We start from the raw sequence: 27,651 nt of genomic DNA on the forward strand, positions 1-27,651 counted from the left end.
TAGCCAGGATGAGAGCAGCGAAGCTGCCGAAAGTGACGAGATGCAGTTCTCCTTCACGTCGTCGGTGGTCGAGGCACTGGAGGAGTGAAGCTGTCCTAGCACGAGTGCACATTTTTCAGCCACTGGTGGCCAAAAATACACTTGTATACACACTATGAATGTGATAGGCGACAAGGTCACAGCTCCTTCCTCTTGTTCACACGTCACATTTTTTTATTGCGTTTATATATATATATGTGTATATTTTTATGTTTTATAGATCGTGCGAACCTCCGGGAAGTTTTTTCACTGGATGCCATCTTGCGCCAAGCAGTCTTACTTACGCCACCTGAAAAAAAAAAAAAAAAAAATGAAGCATACTGACAACAGGCCATAATGCCCAAGCAATGAGGCACATTTCTGGTTGCCAAATTATTTACAAATGCCCACATTGAAGAAGCATTTTGGAAATGAGGTCGGGTAAATACCTTTATGTTTTCCTGAACACAATGTACAGTACAATTTTTATGTGTTTTATCAAATTTCAGTGGCGCCAAATTTATTGAATAAAAACTGTATTTTACCCTTGGACGAATCAGTGCATTGTGTTCATAAAATCATGTGCCAGTCACAAGTTCTCGGTCAGCTGATCGTACAGAGACAACTAAATAACAACATATGGGGGCAAAGAAGGTGATAATCAAGTGCTGCAGTATTGGTGAATACTAGAGAGCTTTAGATTATGCTGTGCAAGCGGGCACGAGGGCTGCCCTAGCACTTGGGTACCCAAGCAGAAAAACGTTGTAGGTTTGCGTCGCCAAACGCAAGACCTATGTGCGCTCGCAGTGCCGTCAACATTTAGTCACGGTGGCGTTTGCATGCAATATATAAAACTAAAAGAAATACCTTTTAATTAAAAACAGTTAATTTACATACCAAAAATCTCTGTTGACTTGAAGCAAACAAAGTAGGTTGCGAATAAAGCCAACCCAAAACAATCCCAAAGGGAAGAAATTTTGGCGTCTGTCATACAGCATGTAAGTGCATTGGGATCGGCCTTCACTTCCCAGAGGGGGATGACGTCAACATGCATTGTGAAATACTGCTGCGAGATTGAGGAATGGAAGACGGCATCGGTGTCTTCAACACCTATTGTTTTCCGAAAGCATGTCTTGACTAGCCTTGTCAGTTCACTTTCAAGCTGCTCGTGTCCCCTGATGTATGAACCTCTATACTATGTCACGCTGCACTTTGGTGCTCATTGTGGGTTGCACTACCTGCTGTAAATTTGGGTGACAACTAAACTGCACAGTGTATTTGCATAATGAAGGGTAAATCTGCCAAGTTCTACCTAGAAAGAAAGCTTTACTCAGACACAAATGTGCAGGCTTTCTTTGCATACAGTAAAAGCTCATTAATTCGAATTCCGCGGGGATGCTATGAAAATTCGAATTATACAAAATTCGAACTAATGAAAGTCAGAGAAAAAAATCGCTCGGTTAACGCGCGCACACGCTGCGTCACGTTGGCGTGAACGTCTATACTTCGAAGCACTGGCGCAGCCAACGTAACCGGACGCGGCCAGCACGGTCCGACGCGCCCGATGTCGAGATGGCTCTTGCTCCATCTGCGCGTTCGTCGCACTGACTGGGGCAGAGAAAAAAAAAATGTCGCAGACTCGCGTGAAAAGCGAAGCAACGACTGCGATAGAAAATCAGTAGATAGCTATACGAAGTAAAGATAATAGTTTTATCGGCCGTATAAACTTGTAAGCATTCGCTTACTAAATAAATTAACAAGCACTGTGTCACGCGCGCACAGGTAAGCATGAACGCATCTCGCTCGATGACCGCGGAAACTCGCTGAAAAACGCTGGAGTAAGGACACGCAGCACTAGCAGCGAGCGACTTGGCGTTCGTACAGCTCTCGCTTCAATGCGAACAAAACGTAAAAAGCACATCGCATATGAAGCTACCAGCACTACACGCACTCTGCAAACATTGCAGATCGCTTTCAAGATGCGGCGCCCGCATGGCCGCGCCGTAAGCAGCAGCCGCCGAAGATCGTCCTCCCGTCCCTCCCTCGCCTCGCGTGCGACAAGAGAGGGCGCGCTCTGCCCCACCTTCCCCTCTCGCACACGCGAGATTGAGCCGCATTCGCCGGCTCACCCTCGTTTGCTTGTACACAAAGAACACGGCGCGCGGCGACGGTGTTATCGTCCTTGCCGCTGATCGTAAAAGCAAAGCTGCGCGGCGACGCCAGCGTGCTCCCCATCCACGATGATGCGGAGTTCGAATTATCGGTGGTGGTGCGGATTTCAGTGTGAATAAGCGGAATGTGTTACATATTGCTTTCAATACATTGTTGGAAGGACCGCAGTGACTATTTCGAATTAACGAGTAGTGAATTAACAAGCTTTTACTGTAGTTAATTTTAAACAGAAGCGGGCGAACAGCAACTTTTTGAATATGAATATTAAGCATCATATATTCAATATTCTGACACAGAAGCATGTATATTTACAGCAGGCGCATTTATTTCAGTATTGTTAAGCACCACGCTTGTACTGACTAGTGCAAGTAGCACGGCTATTGGGGGGACAAAGGATCAGTATTAGACACGAGACCAATAAATGTTAAAAAAAGAAAATGCATGAACAGCCTAGTTGGAAACAAGCTTTCTAGGAAAGAATGGCTGCTGGAGACACAAAATAAATAGTAGCCGAAAAAAGAGCTGCTGAAGAATTTGTGTACCGTAGACACATGTAAAAGAGCTTGTTGAAAGGAAAACATCACAGGTTCTGATAAATAAAATTGCTACATGGCTAGACTGGCAGAACCACTAACTGACAGACCACAAGGAAAAAAATCGCAGGCTGTCATGTAGGCTTCTGCCGCGAAATTGAAACAAAGCACAGAAAACTTTTGTGGTTGTTCACTCCTGATAACCTGCAATACTTTGTTTGGCAGAAGGAGAGCAGTGACCAGGCTTTAACATTTGACTGTTGCAAGATATTTGGTTAGTTCTGAATATTTGAAAATACCGAATAGTTATTTTTTAAATATGAATGGTTCACCCTTTATTGACAAGTGTTGCCTACAGGCAACATACCACAAACAAGTTTTATTGCTGAGTTACAGTGTTGCGTACAAAGTTTCTGCCTAAATATATTTGGCCAACACTGAATGACAGGCAGCAAGCGTCATTTGTTGGTTGAGAGTAGGAACACTGCACGAGGAAGATATTTGGCACGTGACTCAGACAGGCCCATGCATGATATCGGACTGCAGTGGTGTCACACGTAATGTAAAGCAAATGGTTCACCTATGATGAGGGCTGTATATATAAATTCCAAACGAAGCCTTCGGTGGTTTGGGGTGAAGCCCACGCCCAGGTTCCTGCCTGGGATTTTACCCCTATTACTGAAAAAGTTTTTGCAAAATATACGTTGTATATACAGTTGAACCCATTTATAATGATACCGATTTTAACAGTACTATATCAGTTATAACAATGAAAAGCTGCTTCACCATCAACTTTTGTATGTTTTCTATGGAGCAATAACCCGCTTACTACAATGTCACTATGCCGCATTATCGGTTATACTGATGAAGTCTGGCTGCTGGATGTACATGCTGAAAGGTAAGAAATGCGAAATCCTTGTAAAGAAAAAAGAAAAGGTGAGATGCGAGCCGTTGCACGATGTGCCGCCACTCCAACAGCCGCCACGCGCTTCTCTCCATGAGAGATGCACGCCAGCCTCGTGCGCATCTCTGCCGTCCCCCTTCCACTCCTCCAAACACGAATGGGCTGCACCCACAGCTCTGCGCCACCCTCCGAAACGCGAATGGACCGTGCCAATTGCGCTGACAACGTTGCCACCGCTGCTCCCAGATTGCTCGCTGGGGCCTCATTCTGTGCAATTCTGCTAACGAATTAAGTCATTCATGCTTGTCTTTGTTCGTTGCGTCGAAGTCATTCTTGGCCAGATGGTTTCTCAACCTCATTTCACTCGCTGCCGAAATGGAAGGTGCATGATGTGGCCGATGAAAAGAAAGTGCACTGCTATAGATTTGGAAACTAAGTGCTTCTAACCGATGAGGCGATCATCGCGAATGTACAGTCGAACCCGACTATATCGAACCTGTTTACATCGAATTATTCTATATATAGAACAATTTCTGGACAACGTATAGTTACAATGAGTATATATAGCGAAAATTCCGCTTACATCGAACAAAAATAGCAGCGACTCCCGATATATCGAACGTCAAGCTGCAGAAAAATGCCCCCAGAAGTTGGCTTTCCCTCGTGGTGTGGGGAAACCCGGCGGCGCGGCTCCATCCAACCGCTTTCCCTACCGTGACTACACTGTGTTGAGAGAGCCGTCGACACCCCCCCGGCAAAAAATGATCCTGGCCCACCTGCAGCGCTTGCTCAGACAGCCAATCAGAGGCTCTTGTGCCCTCGCCGTGCAAGATGGCGAAAGTGCGAGTTGTCTCGCTGCTTTTCTGGTTCAATGTGTGTCCGTCTTGTGGGCCTTCTCCCACACTGTCGCTGTGAAGAAGTGGCAGAATCCGCCTTTCGTCGTGAAGCTCGAAATCATAAATCGGGTCGAACGTGGTGACAAGTCGGATGTCCCCGCAGCATGCAAGATTCCGAGGAGCACTCTCAGCACGATCTTAAAGGGGCAGATTAGGGCTAAAGCGGCCAAACTCGCGACCCGGCGCCCGACGCATATGCACGGCCGTGTATGAGTGGTTCATCCAAAATTACTTCAGCCGTGCCGGCTTTCGCATGCTCGGTGATGACTGATGAATGCAACGAAGCCGTTGCCGGTGTTGACGAAGTTTGGAGCGAGCTGTCAGAATTTCCGGAAGCTGCTGACGAATCAATGGTGGACGAGTTCGTGAGTGCAAATTATGGTGTCCCGACCACGAGAGAGCCCAAAAACGAAGACTACATTGCCGACATCGTACCGAGCACAAGTGAAATTGGGCACAATGAGGGAAGCAACGACGGTCCTTTGCCCATGTCCTCCGAAGTGTTTAGTGCGCTCGCAATAGTCCGGTGCTTTTGTGCGAATGCGGAAGGTTGGGCCTCAGCTGCTCCAACTCCTTAGACAATGTGGAGAAGTGCGCGTGTCACAGGCAGCGAAATTGCCCAAGCAGAAGAAAATGCAGGACTATTTCATTCGAAACTAAGCTAATTCCATCAATAAACTGATTTTATAAATGGTATGTGCTTTTATGGCATCCAATAATTTAGCAGGCTTATATCGAATTATGCTCTGTATCGAACTGATAGGCGTTTTTTTTTGCGAATTCGATGTAGCCGGGTTCGACTGTAATTCCATTGGATAGCGACAGTGACGGCCACGACGGCAGTGCTGACGCAGTAGGGCAGCTGCCCCAACATTGTTCCTGCGGGAGGACCCTGTAGATGATTCAGTCCTGCACGGGCTTGTTTTCACAAGGGACCTATGGCTTCACTACGTGGAGCATCTGGATGCATTGGAGAAGGATGTTGGCGAGCTTCTCATAAAGCAAGCAAGGCTGACAGACATGCACTTTTCTTGTGCAGGCCAGTGGGAAATATGTGGCAAGATGCTTGTGGTGATCTCATCCCAGCATTTCTTCTGGATTTCTCAAGCTGAAATGCTGCCACGGCAACCATCTCACATTTTTGAAAAAGCACCTTTTGGGGCCACCAAAGCGATGCCTCAGCAGAGTTCGTATGTCACTTGCTGCCCGTTACCCTTCTTTGCAGTTGTTACAGTCAAACCTCGATATATAGAACACGGATATATTAAATTATTGCATATATCGAACACTTTTTATATCACCTGAAAAAATGCATGCATTTTTTATTTTTTATTTTGAACGGGGTCGACGTAAAATGGATATATCGAACTCCGCCACCCCAGACCATGTGCACTCTGTTGACAGGTCGCGAGCTTTCCCGCAACACCTTCAAAATACTAGGTGCGATGGACATTCTCGACTGCTACGCACTATAGCTGCACCCTACACAAATGGCACCCAGGGCGCCATTTGAAGGTAGCGGCGTATGCATGCAGCAGTGGCTTGGCTAGTTCAACAATGTCAACAATGCACTGCATTTGTCACACCGACTCCTCCTCGGTGCCGCGCTCTGCGCCTGCTGTGCCTTGCGGGGATTGGCGGTCTGCATCCACAAAGACGTGCGACAGCGCGCACTCACTGGGCTCACTCATAGGTGCCTTGGCAGATGCCACTTAATACTTTGTTACTGACAGTGTTTCAAACTGCTTCGACTGACGGACTTGGAGATCGCAGCAGAAGCAGCGGCGAAACGAAGACGTTACCGAAGTTCATCCAAAAGCGCTGATGTTGCCCCTATCCCGATTCAACTGGTGCTGTAGCTGCTTTGGCCCTTCTACACCGCTACTATGGTGCAACAGACGGCACCAGCCTATTGCTTGTGGATGGTTTAGACTACGTTGAGGATGCCATGTTTAAGCATGCAGCTGCCAATAAGAAACAGGCTGCACTACTTTCAGCCAAATAAATAAATACATGTACTTTGTGTGAAGCTTCAAGTGCCTATTACTGGCGCCACAACTGGGGCGCGATTGCGGATTGCTGTTCAGACCACGCGTTCGGCCTAGGCCGCCCCGACTTCGCACGGCGGACAAAGTCGGCGCGGCCTAGGCCAATTGCACGCATCAGAATCGAACGTGCGCTCCGAACAATGATCCCCGATCGCGCCCTTGGTTTACCGATTGATTTGCAAAAGTTTTTGATGCATTTTTTATGTGATTCTATATATTGGATTCTGGCTATACCGAACTATTTCGCGATCACCACGCTCTTCGATATATCAAGGTTCGACTGTATGGCAGTGCCATTCTTGAGCACCGACAGCAGCGGCTTGTTCAAAACATGCTCAAATCGTAGTATTTTTCGAAACAGCTACGCCATGCCCCATTTTGATTCTTTTTTTCATGCAACCTGGTTATAACAAGTACATATTGGTTATAACAACGGAGTTTTCGTGACACTTGAATGTTGTTATAAGTGGGTTCGATTGTATATGTTTTTTTTCGTTAGTGCTTATTCACGATTTGCTTCACACATTTAGAAAAAAAAGAATGCCCCCCCCCCTCCCCCCCGGGTATGTACACAGTGGCGTAGCTAGGTCATCTGGCACCCTGGGCCCCTAGGTCTTCTGTCACTCCCCCCCCCCCCCCCCCCCTTGGCCCCTTGCACCCGGGGCCCACGGCCCCCCGGCCCCCCCTGTTGCTACGCCACTGTATGTACATGTGTTGTCATTGTAGATTTAATGTGTAGTATTCGAAGATTCACTCTGCCCTAGTTTTAAATCATGTGCCCCTGACGTCGGATAACAAATCGTAGAAGTTGAGACTCACAGCCGCAGCACCTTGTCCTTGCCTCCACTAACAACCTGCGATCCATCTGGGCTCCAGTCGACAGCGTACACCTGTGAACCAGAAACAGAGAAAGTGACCATGATGCTGCTGTGGACATTGTAAGCTGGTCTGTACCATTCAAAGGAACATATGATACAAAATTTCAAAGTAGAAATAGTATATGCACAGTTCAATATATGCCACCTCCTACACACATGGAAACAATGAACGAAGTATGAATGACAAACAATCGGTAAAACATGTTTAATTTGATGTTACAGGCTGTGCAGGCGGCTCTCCACACAACACTGAAGGTGCCCTGCGACGTAAGCGAGCATCGATTACATTCGGGCAGCACTGGGGGTGTTGGAGGTGGAATTCAGTGGTGTTTAAAGCAAGGGAGAGCAGGCTTTTTGGCATAAGCCCTTTTTCAGCCACTTTTATTTATTCCCTATCTACCAAACGGGTCAAGGGGTCAAAGTTGTGTTGCGTCTGTCACTTAAAAATATATGACACATATCCTCTCTTTCTTTGCAGCGTATGCTTCATGTCAAACAGAAGGCGAGCTTGACTTGCTGAAGACCCCTTAATAAATTTACAAGTTGGGCTTATATGCAGTCTGTAGCTTATATTGAGTGGACACATTCTGTGGGCTTCAATAATTTGTGACAACACATGACCATCTGTTGTGTTTGCTAAGGGGGCCAATGATCTTGCCGTACCCTCAGTGCCCTTCTAAATTGAACGTTACTGAGCAAACGAGGTTCTGCACCATGTCTGCTGGATCAATAGCCACTCACTGCAGCAGAAAAAATACTTTTGTGTCTGTAGTTCAAGAATCGACGTGAGAGACTTAAGCCATGGGGAACTGAGCAGGACAAACACTTCTGGCGTACACCACTGCCGAAATCTGAATTGGTCATCTTGCTTGAAACCAGCAAAACAAATGTTTCAAAAACTTCGAAAAGCCACTACGTACTTGATTGCCCTGACCTTCCAGATTCTCACATTCATATTATTTGCTATACAGGTAACAACAGCCAACCGAGGCACTTGCATTAATAATGTGCTGCATACTGCCATCTGAAAACAACAGTTTGAATTGTCATAAAATAATGTTTGCTAGCCTTAGGAAGCGGCTTCAATGCACCCGCAGTGCTAGCCAGTCGGCTCCAAGCAAAACTGTGTAGGGTGCAATGTAGCAGAAAAATTAATCAAACGTGAAAGGAGGAACAAAATTTGACAAGAAATACTAATGTGAAACAAGGGCAGTAGCCTTGTTTTTACACAAATTCTGAACATCTGTCTGTGTTGCCAAAAGTGCATCAAATCTACGGCAAATGAAACAAAAGCTCCTAGAGTTTCATCCTAGAGCTCACGTTAACAAAGATTTGTTATGATAAGCTCAGGTGACCACAGGCTTCTTGTGCTTGAAAGGTTGGTATCACTGATCATACATTTTAATTTCATACTAAAGTTGGTCTCCAAACGCCTCACCTGGCGTCATCCTAGTTATCATGACGTCACAAGACACAGCAAAATTTGTCGAAATCACGCAGCAATAAGGCAAGGTGTCATGACACTGCTCAAGAGTGCTGCGCATGTTTTTTCTGGCTGCACTTGCACATGCCAGTCGCTGGAATTGAGCAAGCCAATGTATTATGACGTCATGACACATCCATCTTCTTGGAACCAAAACTGAAATTCGTTCATAGAAACAAATAGTATTATAGTAAATTATCTAGCATGCTCTAATGCTGTCCAATATTTTTTCATGGCTTAGAGGGCTTGGACCTTCATTGAGAGCAAGTCAGAAATGTCATACCAGTATATTCCTTTAACTTTATCACAGAACTCAAGTTAATCTGTACTAATGAAAATGTGAAGTTAACGATCTGGCTGTTGAGACGACTGGGTCTCGTACCTCATCAGCATGTCCTGGGAGGTCTCCTGTGAGCTTTCCAGTTGACACGTCCCAAAGCTTGAGCGTGGAATCTGAGCTGCCGCTGACCAAAAGCCGACTGTCGGCTGACCAGGCAAGCTGGTAGACACAGCTGACGTGACCACGCAGTGCAGCCAGGAACCTTGGAGAAAAAAACAATGTAGGAGTACTTTTAGTAGTAAAGCTTTTGTGGCCAACAAGGGGGGGGGGGGCTGATGATGTATTGGTGACCTGAATTTAGTAAGTACAGTTGAACACCTCTACAACGAGTGCGGTTACAACAACTTGACCAGTATAACAAAGGAATAATTCTGTCCCGATTCTATTGTGAGTGGTTCGGTGCACGACCTTTACGATGAAGCAACCTGCAGTCACAGCAAGAAGTCCGGAAAATCAGACGGCGAAGGGTTCTTGCATGCGAAATTTCAGATGTTCTGATACAATGACTCTACGGGGTACGTGGTGGTGCCGCGAAACCGTCCGAATTATCGGGCATCCGGAAAGTCTGTCGTTGACTGTACACTGGCAACTCCTCCAGCCGACGAAAGGCCGTCAAAGATGATTCGTTACGATTGCTGTCTGTTACTCGATGAGAATAGCAATAGGGGCTTGTTGGTACAGCATATCTTATTTTGTTATAGCGCAAGCTTGACACGGACAACAGAAGGCACATCTGACACACACAGCGCTACTTTCAACAACAGATTTATTTCTCGTTCTCGTCGCTATATATACACCCTCGACCTGTCATACAGCACGTGTAACATTTTTGGAAAAATAAAAAATATATATATAAATTGGGAACTACACGTAGGCAGTTTCTTGGCTCATACACACGGACAATCCTACATCGGTCAAACAGGCAGATGCATAAATGACAGGCTACGAGAACACAGTAACAAAGTTAACAACATGGCCGCTGACGGCTTTCTTGACATCCATTGCCAAAGATGCAAGTGCAAACCAAGATTTAAAGAAACAGTCATCATGAGTAGAAGCAGGTGTGAAATGACGCGCTTGATAATAGAAGCCAGGCACATATCAACATTCGGCGATGCATGCGTCAGTAAACCTTCCACTTCATTATCTTCAAAAGAGCTGAATTGTCTTTGTTCGCGTTGAACGTGTACATAGTCTGTGAATATGTGAGCCAAGAAACTGCCTACGTGTGGTTCCCAGTTTATATTTCTTTGTTTATTTTTCCAAAAATGTTACACGTGCCGTATGACGGGTCGAGGGTGTATATATAGCGACGAGAACGAGAAATAAATCTGTTGTTGAAAGTAGCGCTGTGTGTGTCAGATGTGCCTTCTGTTGTCCGTGTCAAGCTTGCGCTATAACAATATAAGACTGCTACTCGAGCCAGCATTACCGCTTTCAATCAATTTACAGCTAATTTTCCCTTTTAGAAGTGCAAGTTCCCTGAGTTTTCCCTGAGTTTTTCCAGACTACTCAACATCCCTGAGAATTCCCGGTTTTCCCGGTCGGTAGACACCCTGAAAGTAGTACAATTGAAGCCACTTATAGCATTGCTTGTTACTGATCTATTTGGTTCATGACTTAAAAACAAAGGTTACGGCACTAAACACACGAGGACGAAGTGAGACAAACATATATGTTGTTTGTGTTTCACTCTGTCATAGTTTGCTTAGCCATAACCTTTGTTTTTAGCATTACTGGTTTTAACAATACTCACATTTAACAATGAGCAGTTGTGGCACTATGAAATTTTGTGTGTTCTATGGCAAAATAAACCGCTTACAACAATGTTCTCATGGCTGCATTACTGGCTATAATAATTAAATCTGGCTACTTGGTCTGTACCGAAAGTAAAAAAGGAATACAATATCCAGGAAAAGAAGAAAAAAAGTTGTGTTGTGCGAATATTCAGATCTTCAAATATTAGTTTCGAATATTATGCTATTCGATATCTGCCTCGAGAGCAGCTGCAATATTCATGCTTTTCGAAGTGTTGGCAAACTTACGGTCGTAAGTTTGTTTACTGTCTAACACAGTTAACGACCCATTTTCCGCATGCCCGATTTTTCGGACATGCCCAATAATTCGGATGCCTTCGCGGCACCGCCATGGTACCCCATAGAGTCAAGGTCTGAAATTTCGAATGCAAAAACCCGTCGCCGTCCGATTTCCCGGACTCCCCCATAGGGAGTCCGAAAAATCCGGACAATGACTGTAATCAGCAAGGCACGATTTATAATCTAAACATAGACTCAAATGCTCGGCAAAACTGTATAAATATTATGGTGGGAGCTTGCAAATATATTAATTGTAGTCACTTTATGAACTCTGTTAAACAATGGACAAAAGAAACCGAGCAACGAGCTTCAGATACGCTGGCGCCATCTTGGCCAATCTTAGGGCCCTAGTTGCCCACACTCTTTTCTCATGACCGTCACGTCCGGACACTAAGAAAAACAAGTTTCGAATAAAAATAAATACCTTTAAATATTTCTCATAACCTTCATAATTTGCGAGAAAACTCATAAAGACCATTCAAAATTTTTAACTATAACATTCTGAAAGAAAGCAATAAGACGAGTGAATGACATCACCACTGTCAAAATAACGGAAGCTTGGTTGGTCAGCAAGATGGACTTGAACGACAGCGTGAGAAATTCAGTTTGGAAGTATTTCTCAAACTTCCCTCGAAAAAAAAAACTGGGTGTTTCAATAAATAAGTGATACTTGAATTAATTGTAGTCTGATTCTCACAAAATAGTCAACACTTAATTCCACAAAGCTTGAACACCATTCCATATCAAAGAAAATTATAAAAACTTGCTCACACATATTTATGGTAATGGAGAGTAGTAATATTGGCATGAAGAAAACGGTGAAATTATAACTGAGTAAAAATTAATTAGTGTACTTAATTAGTAATTCGTCTAATGAATTATTCACAACTGAACACTTCCTCCAGAATATCAAAAAGGCTAGCATGAGCTGTACTTTGGCTTTAAAGCACTGAATCAGATTTTTCAGGCATCAAATTCAGCACATCAAAAATTATATGTTGGGCTTTGTGGGGTTAATAATCGCATGTATCCAATAATTATCTTGCATGCTACCTTGCGGTCAAGATTTTTGAACGGCAACTATTCGATAATCCATTAGAAAATATTCGTCCAAAATCGTTATTTGCTTCGAATTCACTTTGCACTCAAAATCTACTGCTTGCACAAGCCTAAAAGAAAGCAAGCTGCTTCACCACACCCATTTATGTGACATGTACCTTGCACGGCATGCTTGCGTCACCCTTCCGGTCTCCTTTCCACCCCTCAAAGTCGGTGAGAAGGTGGAAGGGAGACAGGAAAGGGGTGTACAAGGCCGGCGATGCAACAAGGGCAAATGTGGCAAAATGGCTTGCACCTTTTTTGGAGGGGGGGGGGGGGGGGGGGCAATGCAACAAAGGCGTGCTGTGCGGGTGTGTGTGGCACAAAGGCGAGTGCGTAAAAGTGGCTCGCAGTGAGGCAGCGATGGTAGTGTGCGCTAGCATCTGGCTAACGAAGCTGCAACAAACTGGTTCCCTCCTTAGAATAAGAGCAACTCACTTGCCCGTTCGGCCATCCCAAAGTTTTAAGGACTTGTCGAAAGAGGCACTGGCCAGAAGCCTCATGTCGGGGGAGAAGCGAACATCATTGACCACCCTCTGGTGGCCTGTCATGTGTGCTGCAGGCTTCTTGCTTGTCTCTGGCAGCCAGAGGGCCAGCGTGAAATCGTCCGAGCCCGAGGCCAGCCTCTCTGGCTCACTGCCTCGAGCCTCCTTATAGCGCTGCTCAGCACGGCGCTGAAGCTCCTCTGTGTCGCAAAAAAAGAAAGGATTATTCCGGAAATAAAGAACCCCACCGACACAGCAACTGGCAGCACAATGTTTCAAGCGTTCCTGCAAGATTTCATATGACCTAGCAGCCCTGTCACTTGCACAATTAAAGAAATCACCACTCAAATCTGTCAGCTCCACCGGCTCCACTGCGTGAGCTACGACAACAGTTGTTCTTTCTGTGGTTGGTTTTGTATCAATGGCTACAGGCATCAGTGGTTGTTAAAGATGTGCGTGTAACAAAGGTATAAATTAAGATAAAACAGTACTAGGTCTTTGCCACAGCAGTGCTGCAACCATTTGCAACCAAGCCTGGCATTTCAACCAACACCACCACATACTTTTTTTGGTTCATGCACATGCCTCGCAGTGTATATATTTAACCCATTTCACGCCCTACACATATTTAGAGCAAGAAGTAAAGAAGGTGTCACCTCTTGAACAAGTGGAGATGCCTTGCTGCTTGCGTGGATCGAATGCCCCTGTGCGCATTACGTAGTCTGTGTTCAAAGCCAGCACATTGACCCAATGTCCATGGCAATGTAACGTCCTGCACAGGATACCCTACAGTGCACAAAAGGGGAATAAAAGGCAGCGTGTTATATACTAAAATCCACAAGAGTGCCATGAGCCTCAAATGCAAAATATGCTTATCAAGAAAAAGATGGCATCAGTACACTTCTTTTATTTCTCATGCAATATTGCTTGTGCAAACGCTACCCAAATCCTTTGTCGGTCAACAATACGCTCACCATCCTTGCAAAAACACACCAAAATGAGTGCGCAGATGCTTACATGCTGCCCGGCTGCAAAACATGGCATTCTCACTGGCAATGCACCAAAATTTTTAGAGGGACATCCCAAATGAGGGCACTGGTGCTACGATTGCGGCTGTCACAGCAATATGACATCTTGTCTGCAACTGTCTATCTTCTGCCCTTTACTTCAGGCCAGACAACCGCTCCTCCGGCCAACCTTTCTGCTTTCCCCCTCTCTGTCCTCTGCAACCCAGCAAGCAACCGCTACCAATGGAATTACAGTGAAAGCTTGTTAATTCACAACTTGTTAATTTGAATTTTTGGTTCATTCGAAGTAGTCGCCGCGGCCCATCCAACAATGCATTGAAAGCGATATGTAACGCACCCCACTAATTCACACTGAAACCCACACCACCACCAATAATTTGAACTCCGTGCCATCGTGGATGGAGAGAGCGCTAGTGCATGGGAGCACATTGGCGACTCTGGTGTCGCCTTGCGGGTCGCGCAGTTTCGCTCTTTCCATCTGCGGCCCTTTGTTTAGCCATGACTGGAGAGAGACGTGTTTGCACCTGGCCAGGCATGGCAACGCCGGTGTTTCAGGTCATTTCTCTCCCTCTGTCAAGACCTCCAAGATAAAAACGCATATGCGGTGCGGCGCGTTTTTTTTTCTTTTTTCACATTACACGGCACCCGTGATGTTTATGAGCGCTCGCAGTACCAAAAAGCATATAGCCTTTGAGATTCATGGCTGTTACTCAAAGAAAAGCATCGCTGGGATATTTGTTTGGATGCCACCTATACGTATTGTAGAACTCGGCAGTGTGCAGCCGGTTGCGGTGCGTTTCGTAAATGTATATTATGGCGCCTGCTCTTGCGGCGAGCGGCGGCGTAAAGGCGCATTTTTAGTCCTACTTTTTTGGCCCATGTGTGAGGGTCGAGAAGGTCGGACTTGTGACCAGTCACGCTACGCCGCTGGCATTATGCTGTCCCTTTCGAAGTGCACGCCATCATCTGGTCTCTTTGGAGCATGCGCAGAATGATCCCCAACCCGCGCACTGCTCTGAATGGCTGTCTGCGACTGTTGCTGAAACGGCGTAGGCACCCTTTTTTGTTTGCGCAATGCGTTGTTGGTTGGCGCAGTCGGTGCGATGAATGCGCGGATGGAGCAAGAGCCATCTCGACGTCGGAACTTGTTCGCCGCGTCTGGTTACGTTGGCTGCACCAGTGCATCGAACTTGTTGTTCTCACCAATGTGACTAAGTGCGTGCGCTCATTCGCATTAGGGAGTATCATAATCGTTGGTGAATTTTTTCTCCGACTTTCATTAGTTAGAATTTTGTGTAATTCAAATTAACTAGCTTTTACAGTACCATGGAACACTAACTAGCTGGGTACTTTCAAGCACAGGTGAGGCTGGTGGACACCGTCCTCACAGATGACAATCCTAGTCACCTACTGCACCTTAAAGGCTTACTTGTAGGGCATCAGTTAACTACTCCTGGCAGATTAACACCAGGGTCTTTGATACTAGTCATCTGGTCATGAAACTCCTGCGTAATGCTGTGGGAGTGCTTCATATAGCGCCCGCAGGGGATGCACTGTGGCGCTGGCCAGTGGCGTAGCTAGGTCGTCTGGCACCCGGGGCCCTAGGTCTTCTGTCACCCCCCTCCCCGGGTGTAGCCGGCGGAAAGCGGGGTGTCTTCAGACGTATATGACACCCCCCCCTCCCCTCTCTGGCCCCTCGCACCCGGGGCCCACGGCCCCCCGGCCCCCCCTGTTGCTGCGCCACTGGCGCTGGCACATGTAAAGGGCACTGAATAAGACGTCCGACAGACGCCACAGGCAGGCCAGCTTTTGTGCAAGGGTCGACTGCCATTGTCGGAGTGTGAATGTTGTTGGCACAAGCTGGGAATTGCCGCCCTGTTTCTGTACAGTGTTGAAAAATTTTAATGCAGACAATTTCTAAAAAACTACAACGACACGTTTCATTTCCAGGTTCACCTGCATTTGTAACAGCGGCCCAATTCATAATTTGAAAGGTACGTATACGTGGGACTACTCCATCGTTAAAAGCCAGTTACGGAGCAATTTCATGTCGCACTTTAATTTAATTACGCGTAAGAAGCCTGCATTGCTGCTTTTAGTCGCTCATGTTTTAGTTTTTGCACTGTACTCTTCATGAAGTGACAGCATGCTTTATGACAGTGACAATTCCTAACATTTGTTGTGTGCCTGCGTGTCGGTCAAGTTACAAGGGTACCTAAATAATGTTACTAAGTGTATAATTAGAAGGCTAAACTAACTAATTAACAAATAATGTAAATAATAACTAACTAAACTAGCTAATTAACTACACTCACTAATACCAAACCTGACTAAGTAATAACTAACCTAGTGAACAAAACTAATTAACTAACCAAACTTGGTGATAACTAAACTAACCTAACTAAACTAAAAAATGACTAGCCAAATATAACTAACTTATCTAACCAACTAACTAGGCAAAGTGCAAACAGAGACAGCCGACCGAAACAGTTTGTGCTAGGAAGGCTACTAGGGGGAGGTTGCTACGTCAATCATACAACACTGCTGTGTATAATTTAAGCACAAACACATTGCACATTAAATTAGTTTGCAGAAAGTTTCTGCTGCATGTTCACTCTGTAAGTATGCTGAAATAAATGCGGAAGAGGTGCCCTTCCTCGTGAAAGATTTGCATGATCGTGCAACCCGGCCATCTAGCGTGGCAGATTGTTTCCCTTCTACTTACGCCAGTACCTCTGATGCTACCTTCTGTCCCTATAAGAAACTTTCGGGGAAGTTTTGCGACCGAAAGGAAAGTATAGAAGGACTCTGCTAACGTTAAAAAATCAAGGCATAGTTTCGTAAATGACATGCTTGATATCACTAAGGGCATGTTCAAACCAGCAATCGACAGTGGTAATGCGACCAACCATGACTGGCAATAAAGGAGCTACTCACTATGACCAATGTTCAGAGTGGCAAAGTGTGACCTACCCATCAACACACTGCCATCGCCATATCAAATAACCATCGGCGTGTTCGAACATTCTGCTCCCATATCACTGATTGGCTCAGCAGCTTCGCGACTCCAGTCGCAGAACTGAAAAATTTCACAATGAGCGACTGAGCCAGAAAGGTCACTTTTCGACCAAAGCAGCCATTTGCAACCAACTTGGTTACGCGACCTCTATGAATGGCCAGTATGAATGTGCCCCAGATCTGAAGCACTCACAGTGTCAGCCCTCCAGACTTTGATTGTGCAGTCCTGGGAAGCAGTGTAGATCAGCCCTGTGCCGCCCCAGCGAACGCAGGTCACCGACTGGACATGGCCAGACAGTGTTAACCTCGTCTGTGCTAGCGTTGTGTCCCAGATGCGCACAGTGCCATCTTTGCTACTGCTGGCCAGGGCACGGCATTCTGCATTCCTGCATGGTGGAGAATCTCATTTCGGGCTTTCTGGTCAAGGCAAAAATGAAAATCTAGCCCAACAAGGTCACAGCCTTGTAATACAGCACGTATTGAGGACCTGCACCACAACATTGTCAGTCCGAACTCCTACTATTTAGAATTGCATGCTATTAGATTTTCATAAAAGCGAGGGTTCCAGATAATAAAGCTAACAGCAGAAAGACAGTTTTATAAAAAGACTAACATTGTATTTTTTTTTTCAGTCATTCCCTTACAAACAAGGATGGCACCAAGCAACATTTATAGATTACTCTGCCAGTTGCTTGCTACATGGGACTCATTTCTGTTGCCTCACACGCTCAACGGAGCAAACTTTGTACTAGCATGTATCATTTCACGACAGACAACTGAGGAGTCGCATGTTACATGGGTTCTGATCTCAGAGGCTGTTCCATATTTTTTTGTAATGGGTGAAGTGTGGGAATTTTGGGTGAGATGCCAATTGGTGGAGAAAATAAGAGAAAGACAACAGACACCCACTTAATGCATGAAGGAACGGCTTAATGAAGAAGACTACAACATGACCTGTGTGACACAAGCTGAGCAGACACGCAAAATAACAAAAACACTACTGGCACTGATCGACTGACACAGTCTCTCACAATGGAAGAAAAGAAAGAAGACATGGAACAGGAGGAGTGAGACGAGATGAACCAAGCGGGGTGATGTGGGAAACACTGTCGCTGCATCGGGTGCTGGAGGAAGCTGTCAGGCTCTGGGCCCAAACTATGTGACACCAACCAAGCCAAGGCAATTGAATACCTCCGTGAAAACTGCAACCTGCTCTTCGTTACCTCCACTGGAAGTGGTACGCCTGACATGACTACACGGTGTTCGCCTGGGGGCGACCAAGAAACACTATGAGATACACTAGAAGCAGATGAATCGCCATGTTTCATCTGCTTTGACCGCCGAACCACATAGAACTCCACCCATCGCTAGTCATCATCTTCTGTGCCACTAGGGACCAATCTTTCTAACCCATTTCCCACCACACTTTGCATTATATTTTATCAGGACCTTGAGTGAGCTCATAATGACTTTCTTGTTCTGCGTTATTACTGTGTGCCAGTAAGCTAGATTTACTCTTGTTCCTGTTTCCTGTGTGCTTTGTGGTACGATAGTCTTTTTCTTTTTTTCCGTACCACATTTCGAGGCCATACTTACATTCTTCGCATTCTGAGGCCGCACTCGCGCCTTCCTTAAATAGCGGCACCCATAACCAAAGAACCTTGTAACGTTTACCTCACTTCACTGTTTGCTGTGTGGCAACATGTGCATCCAAGTATGCCCAGAGGGCATGACAGGCAGCAAAAGGGGTCACCTCTTCATAGCGCTCCAAGATAAGAGTTTGAAGGGTACAGCAATCTAGAAGCCCTGGCACCAAGGTAGTCTTGAGATGAAGGCTTTAGCCACACACATGCGGGTGCATGATCCTGACTAAATTGAAGCATGTTTTATCACTGAGCAACTGAAACACGAAAGAGCCAAGGAAAACACTTTTCCTTGCATTTGCTTGTATTTCTAATTGTGTAACAAAATAATATTGTTACGTAGGAAGACGCAGACGAAAAGCTATGTACAAATATGTACGCTGGCAGGGATCACAGGCAGCAACATAGCGTCGAACGGAGCGAGCGAGACCAGGCCAATAGAAGCGGCGGCGGACGCGGTCGTACGTGCGGGTTACCCCAAGATGTCCTGAAGTGGGTGCGTCATGCATCTCAAAGAGCACAGTCTGTCGTAGCTGTTTTGGCACGACAAGAAGAAGGTCAGAGCCGTCAGGGAGGAAGTTCCTTCGATACAGAATGCCACCCTGGAGGACATATCGGCGAACGGATGCGTCGGTAGGTGTAGAGCGCAGACGCTCGATAAGTGCTCGCAGCGATAGGTCTCGGTACTGCTCATCGGCGATGTTACCGAAGGCAGAGACAGAGAAAATGCCGTTGGCGCTACTACTGACGGCGTCGTCAGGCTCGTCGACCGGGTAGCGAGACAGGCAGTCAGCGTCCTTGTGCAGTCGGCCAGATTTATAGGTGACAGTATACGAATATTCTTGGAGGCGTAAGGCCCAGCGACCAAGTCTTCCTGTAGGATCTTTCAGTGAGCATAACCAGCAAAGCCGTGATGGTCTGTGACAACGGAAAAGGATCGGCCATATAAGTATGGGCGGAATTTCGCAACCGCCCAAACTAGGGCCAGACACTCACGCTCAGTGATAGAATAGTTGCGCTCCGCGGGTGAGAGGAGCCTGCTGGCGTAAGCGATAACACGGTCGTGGCCACGCTGGCGTTGTGCCAGTACTGCTCCAATTCCGTGACCGCTGGCATCAGTACGGACTTCGGTAGGCGCAGAAGGATCGAAATGGGCCAAAACGGGAGGCGTTGTGAGAATGTCGATTAGATGAGAGAATGCAGAGGCCTCGTTATCGCCCCACTGGAAAGGAGCGTCTTTTTTCAAAAGGTCGGTTAGTGGTCGTGCTATGGCGGCGAAATTTCTCACGAAACGGCGGAAGTACGAACAAAGGCCGATGAAGCTGCGCACATCCTTGACACACTTCGGAACAGGGAAGTGCGTAACAGCATGGATCTTGCCTGGGTCCGGTTGCACTCCGTTCGCGTCAACGAGATGTCCAAGGACGGTAATCTGGCGACGGCCGAATTGGCACTTCGATGCGTTGAGTTGCAGACCGGCTCGCCGAAAAACGTCCAGGACTGCTGAGAGGCGCTCGAGGTGCGTAGCGAACGTTGGGGAGAATACGATAACGTCGTCCAAGTAGCACAGGCACGTGGACCATTTGAAACCGTGAAGAAGGGAGTCCATCATGCGTTCAAAAGTGGCAGGGGCGTTACATAGACCAAACGGCATCACTTTGAATTGATAAAGACCGTCGGGTGTGACAAAAGCAGTCTTCTCGCGGTCGAGATCGTCCACGGCAATCTGCCAGTAGCCGGAGCGAAGGTCAATAGAAGAGAAATAGCGAGCACCGTGGAGGCAGTCAAGGGCGTCATCAATCCGAGGTAGGGGATACACGTCCTTTTTGGTAACCCTGTTAAGGTGCCGATAATCCACGCAAAAGCGCCATGAGCCATCCTTCTTTTTGACCAGTACTACAGGTGACGCCCATGGACTATATGATGGTTCAATAATGTTCTTGGCAAGCATTTTGCGAACTTCTGCGTGAATAACTTGACGCTCAGCTGGTGACACTCGATACGGGCGGCGATGAATAGGAGGGGCATCGCCGGTATTAATGCGATGTTTGACAGCTGTAGTTCGGGCTAAAGGACGATCGTTAAAGTCAAAAATATCGTGGTAGGAAAACAGAACGCGGTAGAGTTCACGAGCGTGCTCGGAGGGCAAGTCGGGGGCAATCATTTTCCGTAAGTCAGCGATGGTACAATTTGCCGACTGCGATGGTAGAGGAGTATCGGATGAAGTGTCGTCTACTGCAATGGATGCTACTGAGTGATCCTCGAATGAACAAAGCTGGGCAAAAGACATCCCACGTGGCAGCACTTGTGTCGTCAAGCCAAAGTTGACCACTGGCAGGCAGACGCAATTCGCCGTAATAGATACAACTGTATGGGGTACTGTGATCCCATGTGTAAGGAGGACGTCTTGCATAGGAGCCGCGATGTAGTGACCGTCGGGGACTGGTGGGGATGACACTAGGTCAACGTAGGTCAGTGCCGAAGGTGGCAAGCGAACGAAGTCGGCGGAACTGAGGCGACTGGGGTGTGGTTCAGCAGGATCCAGAACAGGCAGGTCAAGGCGGAGAGTACTGGCGGAACAATCGATGAGAGCAGAATGTGCGGAAAGGAAGTCTAAGCCGAGGATGATGTCGTGGGGACAGTGGGCGATGACTGTGAATAGCACGATTGTTGAGCGATCGGCGAAGGAGACGCGGGCGGTACACATACCAATTACGGGGGCTGTTCCGCCATCGGCGACACGGATAACAGGCGTCGTGGCGGGCGTGATAATTTTCTTGAGCCGGTTACGAAGGTCAGCGCTCATTACGGACAAATGCGCCCCAGTGTCTATGAGAGCAGACACAGAAACACCGTCGACTTGCACGTCAAGAAGGTTCAGATGAGTGGGCAAAGTCAGTAGAGGATTTGGCGGCGTAGGGAGCAATGCAGCGTCACCTCGAGGCGCTGCATCGTCTAGTTTTCCGGCTGGGAGCGGCGTCCGAAGGGAGTCGGCGAATAGGAGCGACGGGGCTGGGGAGAGCGAGATTGTCGTCGTTGGGGCGAAGGCGAACGAGAATAGGGGCGGTTCGTTGCAGGAGAATCAGTGGCGGCATTATCGGAGCGTGCGGCATAGGGACGAGAAGGGCCACCTGAGGGGCGAGAGTAGGCAGTATAAGTAGGCCGGCTCGGGGAACTCCAGCGACTACGACAGTGCCGAGAAATGTGCCCGATTCGATGGCAGTGGAAACAAATAGGCTTGTCGTCAGCAGTGCGCCATTCAGATGGGTTGCGGAAACGGGGTGGGTAAGAAGATGCGGGACGGGGCGAAATCGAAGAAGCCGGGCGGGTATTAGGGCGATGGGCCGAGCAGATGGTGTGAAGACCCATGTTTTCAAACTCCTGGCGGACAACTGCCTGGATCAGTGAGACCGTGACTGCAGATGTGTTGGTGGGACTGGAGTCGAAGGCAGCCGGATAGGCGGCCTCGATCTCACGCCGGACGATCCTGGTAACATCGGCAGTGTTGTTGGGACGAGGAGCGTCGGCACAGGAAGATGTCGCTGGGGTGTTGGGCAGACGGGCAAACTGCTGGTCAATACGTCGGCTTTTGGCGAGTTCCAGGCGGCGGCACTCTCTTATAACAGCATCCACCGTCGCTACGTTGTTGCAAACGAGCAAGTTGAAGGCGTCATCGGCAATGCCTTTGAGGATGTGGGAAACCTTGTCTGACTCAGTCATGTGGGTGTCAACTTTGCGGCACAGAGCCAAGACGTCCTGAATGTACGTGACATAGGGCTCTGTTGACGTCTGCACACGGCCGGAAAGCGCCTTCTGCGCGGCCAGTTGTTGACCGTAGGGGTTGCCGAACAAGTCTCGAAGCTGTGTCTTAAGTGAATCCCAACTGGTGAGCTCATCTTCGTGCGTGCGATACCACACTCGAGGTGTGCCACCGAGGTAAAAGACTACGTTGGCGAGCATAATAGTAGGGTCCCACCGGTTATTGCGGCTGACGTGTTCATACAGGCTGATCCAGTCATCGACGTCTTCCCCATCTTGGCCCGAGAATACGCCAGGATCACGGGGAGCGGGGAGAGTGATGTAGGTCGTCGAAGTGGCAGCAGGTGTCGGAGCCGGCGGAGTCGGGTTGTCGTCGCCGGGAGCCATGAAGGGAGGCTCGACGTACCGTCCACTGCGAAGCTCCGTGACGAGGTACAGGGAACGTCCACCTCCACCAGATATGTTACGTAGGAAGACGCAGACGAAAAGCTATGTACAAATATATTTACAAGGAAAATACGCTGCGCTTGGCCAAGAGGCAACAGCCCGCGCTAGCTTCTAATCGTCGTCGTCGTCTTCACACTGCTGGCCTTTCGTGATCGCGCATATTGTGCCGTAGCAATATTTATGCACACATACCAATTTCTGTAACTCCTTTGACAGTTAAAACCTCAGACTGTGTAAATGAGACATTCAGGGTACAGCGACTAGCAGATAAGAACATGCTGCACTGCACATTTAAGGTGATGTTACGCAGCCTATGATGAAATGCACTTCTCTCCTTAAGCATAACCACAATTGAAGCTTTGCATGTCAAAATTTCACACTTCCATCTCCCATTGCTTTTAAAACGGCACTGCATGAACTTGCATCTAAAAATAAATGACACCAATGCAACATGCATGATTTAGCAATGACAACTGCGAGGATGTCTCTTCTTGCATGTGTGTGTCATTTTTTAAAAAAGCAGCATTGGCTCATGCATGTACTCAGTTCAGAATCTTGATATCTTTTGGTAGTTGTGATCTCAAGAACAAACATTCTGAGCTGGCAAACACAGAGCACAACCACTGCCCTCTACTCCCTGTGTGCTGCACTCTTTCCGTGGCAGTTTTAGTGACTGACTTATTTATTGATACGCAGAGTTTACCGCCCCGAAGCAACGCCAGGGACCATGAGAGGTACCATTGTGGAGCGCCCCGGATTGATGATGATGACCCAGGCCTGAACTTTTGTCAAGTGAACTAATTTTCACTTTCTTTTTTTTCAGGCCTCCCTCCATTTCTTTATGGAAAAATAAACTTGATTTGATTTTGACCACCTGGGGCTCTTAAATGTGCACCTAAATCTAAAAACACAGGTGGGTCTGCATTTTGCCTGCCACTTAGGAACAAGAACAGAGAGAAAGCCAGCGGTAGGCCTCACAGGTGTAAAGGCTCCCAGCAGAGGCAAGTTATCCACTTTTTGTGACCAGCCAGGGGTCGTCCCAGTTGCTTTCCAGACTCTGGATCCCAAAGAAATATCTGCGCAAAGAAATACAGCACAAGCTTTTAACCATTTGAAGGACCAACAAGTGAAAGGATTTCAAGCATGGTACAAAAACGCTACAATTCTGTCAAGGAATCCACAGACTCCGCAAGTGTTCGAATCTCAGTATTGAGGTGCAGCGGGCATGTGGGCATGGTTGGAAAATGTCAGCCACATGGCAGACCAACTGGCTCGAATGCCTGCCTCATCTGAGACACCTGTATCCCTTTCGTCGAATCCCCGCGCTTTCCACCAAGCACTGAAATCTAACCTTTTACAGGACACATGTGCCTTGATTCCCCCATGTGTTTGCTTCCTTCCCCATAACATTACCCAGGCACAGAAAGTACCTCTTCAGAGGCTTCAAGCTGGAGTAGCCCTTACACTACCAGTTACCTGTGCTTGGGGATTGACAATAGACAACCACAGAATGTTCCCCAAGTGCTCAGCTGCTGTGGCAATGTCACATGCTCGACATCTGCTTTGGATGTGCCCTGGAATGCGGGCAATCAGACTAAAGATATTAAGAAAGGCTGGACTGAAGCCAGTCCTACCTACAAACTGCAACCAATGGGTGACAGACAATAACTTTGGAGAGACATTGATGCAGTGTTTGCACAATGCAGAGTTCAAAGTCATTATTTTACTTTATTTTTATACTCCATGCGCCTAGCAGTAAGTTTTCTCGAAACATGAAAAATATAAATAAAAGATAGTGAGGTCATGCTTCAGTAATTGCTGCTTGAGTACCAAATGCTAGGTGTTCCTTTTTGTATGGGACCACCCGTTATGTGTGAAACATGCCACAAACCTGGCCATTTTTGCATCCAGATGCCAGCTTCTTTCCGTCCGGGGCCCACGTGACACAGAGAACCCAGTTCTTGTGCGCTAAGAGGAAGAATGAGTCCACACAAAGCCATGATTCGAGAAAGCATGCATGTTGTAGCGGATGGAAGCCTGCACGTACCTTTGCAGGTATGATGTGGAGTCTGTGTATTGAGGTCCCAGAATCGTACGGTTGTGTCACCAGAGCCACTTGCCAAGTGTCTATTGACAAATAATGTGCGCAAGTATGAGACAAAACAACACTGTGTAATCCCAGTGAATTCAACCATTTGTAAAAATGCCACAATACTAACATGTTTGCACGATTCTAATGTGCACCTTTTCTTCAATAAAAGGTTGAGTTTCTTTTTTCTCAATAAAAGGTGCATTGAAATTTGCATGGGTGTTACAATCATAACTAACTCTACTCAATATAAAAAAGAGAACTGATGCCTACTAAAAAAAATTCTCAATGCAAGCTAGCTAGCCACACCACCATCGAATGGTTCGTCTGAAGAAAGTGGCACTCGGAGAGATCACAAGGTGAGTTCATGGTGCGTGAAATGCTTCAAGAAGTGTGGCATCTCTAATGCATTAAATTAAACTGAAGAAGACTTTTGTGGTCGGTATACAGCGAAAAAGAGGTTTTGTCGGACTCCGATAGTGACTAGCCTCTAGGTTCAGCTATGTGAATGTCTGTGTGCCTTTGTATGTTCCATAAGATCATTTCAATCAGGTCCGCGACCACTCAGGTTTCATTACTTGATGTGCGCATTATGATTGGTGGTCTGGTAGAATTGTGCAAATATGGTATATCTTTTTTATGTCCCCAGTCATAAAACTGATAATCCAACACAGACTGTATTTAACAAATGGTGGCATATAGCAATACCATTTCAGCACATTAAGTAACATAGCTGGTAACAGTATTTGCTAGTCTAAATGTCTGCTTCAAGAAGAAACTTGAGATGCTTTCCAACACTAGCAGCAACACCTTCCATTTTTGGGTTTTCTTGCTTCTGCTACATTAAACGATTTAAGACTAAAGTAGCTAGGTAATATTAAAACACAGAGAAGTTTAAATTTCTCTCGATGAGATCCACATCTGATTCCCGTTACTTCTAGAAACAAAAACAGCAATCAACACCAGCATGCCGATTTGAGCATAAGATAGCACTAAGCCTCCAGTAATCATTCATATCATATGAGTTCCAGTTATGATGTCACATAACAAAGCGTGTACATGCTTATGCAGAAACCACAGGTTAGTTGCCCCCATTCAAGGCACAGCCATTCCCACAGGTTCCTCTCAGTGTCGAGGGCAGTGGCACTCAATGTCAATATTGTGGCCCAATGTGTTGCAGCGTTCGTCCATGTTACTGCACTGGCTGTTTAAGTGACGGAGATCATTTATGAGCTACCTTAGTAGTTCAGGGAGATTTTTAGTCTGCTCTTGGCGGTGGTTCCCTAGAAAACTTCTGCCATGGCCACAATTGAAAGCTGCTGTGCTTTTTAGAAGCCACCCCTGATGAAGAAGTCGGAATGACTCCGAAACAATGGATGAATTCTAATAATCCTTCTTGGTTGCTCAATGTTTGTCTAATTTCAACCGACTGCTTTCAGCATTAATTCACAACTATGCCAACAGCTCCTACTACATTCATTGTCCCAGCCTGCAGATACATTCCATTAATGAAAAGACCGCAAGCATTTAATTAAATGTCTGTAAAGTACAAGCGAGTCACAGTCTTGCAACTAAGTAACACAGGCGATCCAAACTTGACATGGGCCTCACCTTCCATCGGGACTGAACGCTGTCACGAGCACTGCTTCTTCATGTCCAGGAATAGAGGCAGTGCAGCGGGTAACTGCCTGCACCTTGAATAACGCCTGCGGTGCATACACGATTTCCACGATCTTCTCCGGTTCCAGCGGCTCGGTCTTTGCAACCAGGGTCTTGGCCAATGACTCCCGGATCTCAACACCATCCACGAAAAATAGGTATGGCACCTTCTCCTCCTTTGTGAAAGAAATTTCAGGCACAGGTTCACTTTTCACGCCAATAAACAAAACTAGACGCTCTCATCGGAACAGCCAACTATAACTGTCGTGACAACGGGATGAGCGACTCTGCCTTATGCGCTGCAGTAAATCAGGACTCATTTGTTTAAAGCAGATGGTCATCAAAATCAGACTCGTGGCCGATGTACTGCCGCAATCGGCAACTTAGGTCGCCGCGGTTGTCACGCGTACAGGGCGCCTTGCGATGACGCCATTAGCTAAACTTTTCTTGATGAACTCACACGTTCCAAAAAGGCGTTGCAGAGTAGTTGAAGCTTTTCCACCGTGACGTCGACAGGGAGATCGAACGGTGCCCCAGCATTTTCACCAGACTCCGATTTGAACTGGGCCAGGATCCGTTCTACTGTGAGCTTCGGCTCGGGTTGTTGTTCTGCAGATTAACATCGATATGGCACATCAAGTTCTCTCTACCGCTGCGTCTATAAAAGCGTCTGCAGCATATTTTGAGACTGGCTTACCTCGTTTTCGCTTCATGTCGCTGAAGGACGAGCCGTGCGTGTCACCGGGAATGTTCAAGCTGGACGTTGCAACCGACAGGAAGAAAAAGTTACTTCGACCAGATCGTAAGTCCACCGCTAATTGAAGATCGACATAGCTTTACTCGGATGTGATCTACCTGTCATATCGGCGAAATTTTCTCGTATAATATTTCAGCAAGACGACAAACTTCAACACAACGCTCGTCCACGTGGTCGGGATGATTGAGCTAGCGCTGGGTTGTGCCGATCCCCACGTGATCAAAACAAACGAAATGGGCATGCGCACAAAATACGTCACGTGGCACAACACTAGAAAAAAGTAGTTCTTCAGAATGTTCA

The 27,651-nt window shown here is 46.8% G+C and overlaps 2 protein-coding genes across 4 annotated transcripts in view; one reads left to right on the forward strand and one right to left on the reverse strand.

Moving 5' to 3' along the window:
- Positions 1 to 570, forward strand: part of LOC126539620 (citron Rho-interacting kinase-like) — a 147,773-nt gene extending 147,203 nt beyond the window's left edge. For all 3 annotated transcript variants that reach the window (XM_050186510.3, XM_055075061.2, XM_055075055.2), the window contains one exon: positions 1 to 570. In XM_050186510.3, coding sequence (XP_050042467.2) covers positions 1 to 88 — 88 coding nt within the window. In that variant the 3' untranslated portion in view covers positions 89 to 570.
- On the reverse strand, positions 191 to 27,559 carry Nle (notchless protein homolog 1). The gene is made up of 13 exons (XM_050186408.3): positions 27,450 to 27,559; positions 27,292 to 27,350; positions 27,055 to 27,203; positions 26,547 to 26,770; positions 24,894 to 24,973; positions 24,738 to 24,814; positions 23,825 to 23,922; positions 17,191 to 17,383; positions 13,608 to 13,737; positions 12,905 to 13,151; positions 9,315 to 9,474; positions 7,391 to 7,461; positions 191 to 328 (listed from the first exon to the last, which is right to left on the reverse strand). Exons 2-13 carry the CDS (start codon positions 27,305 to 27,307, stop codon positions 316 to 318), a joined length of 1,458 nt encoding a protein of 485 aa, XP_050042365.2. The 5' UTR covers positions 27,308 to 27,350; positions 27,450 to 27,559; the 3' UTR covers positions 191 to 315.
- Positions 27,560 to 27,651: the final 92 nt, after the last annotated feature.

The sequence above is a fragment of the Dermacentor andersoni genome, chromosome 3 (assembly GCF_023375885.2).
Source record: "Dermacentor andersoni chromosome 3, qqDerAnde1_hic_scaffold, whole genome shotgun sequence".
In the NCBI taxonomy this organism is placed as follows: domain Eukaryota; kingdom Metazoa; phylum Arthropoda; class Arachnida; order Ixodida; family Ixodidae; genus Dermacentor; species Dermacentor andersoni.

Coding starts and splice junctions, on each gene's coding strand:
- Nle (XM_050186408.3), bottom strand. Junction 24,974..26,546: donor GCGTTCAGTCCCGATGGAAG/GTGAGGCCCATG, acceptor ATTTGTCAATAG/ACACTTGGCAAGTGGCTCTG. Junction 24,815..24,893: donor TCCACATCATACCTGCAAAG/GTACGTGCAGGC, acceptor TCTTCCTCTTAG/CGCACAAGAACTGGGTTCTC.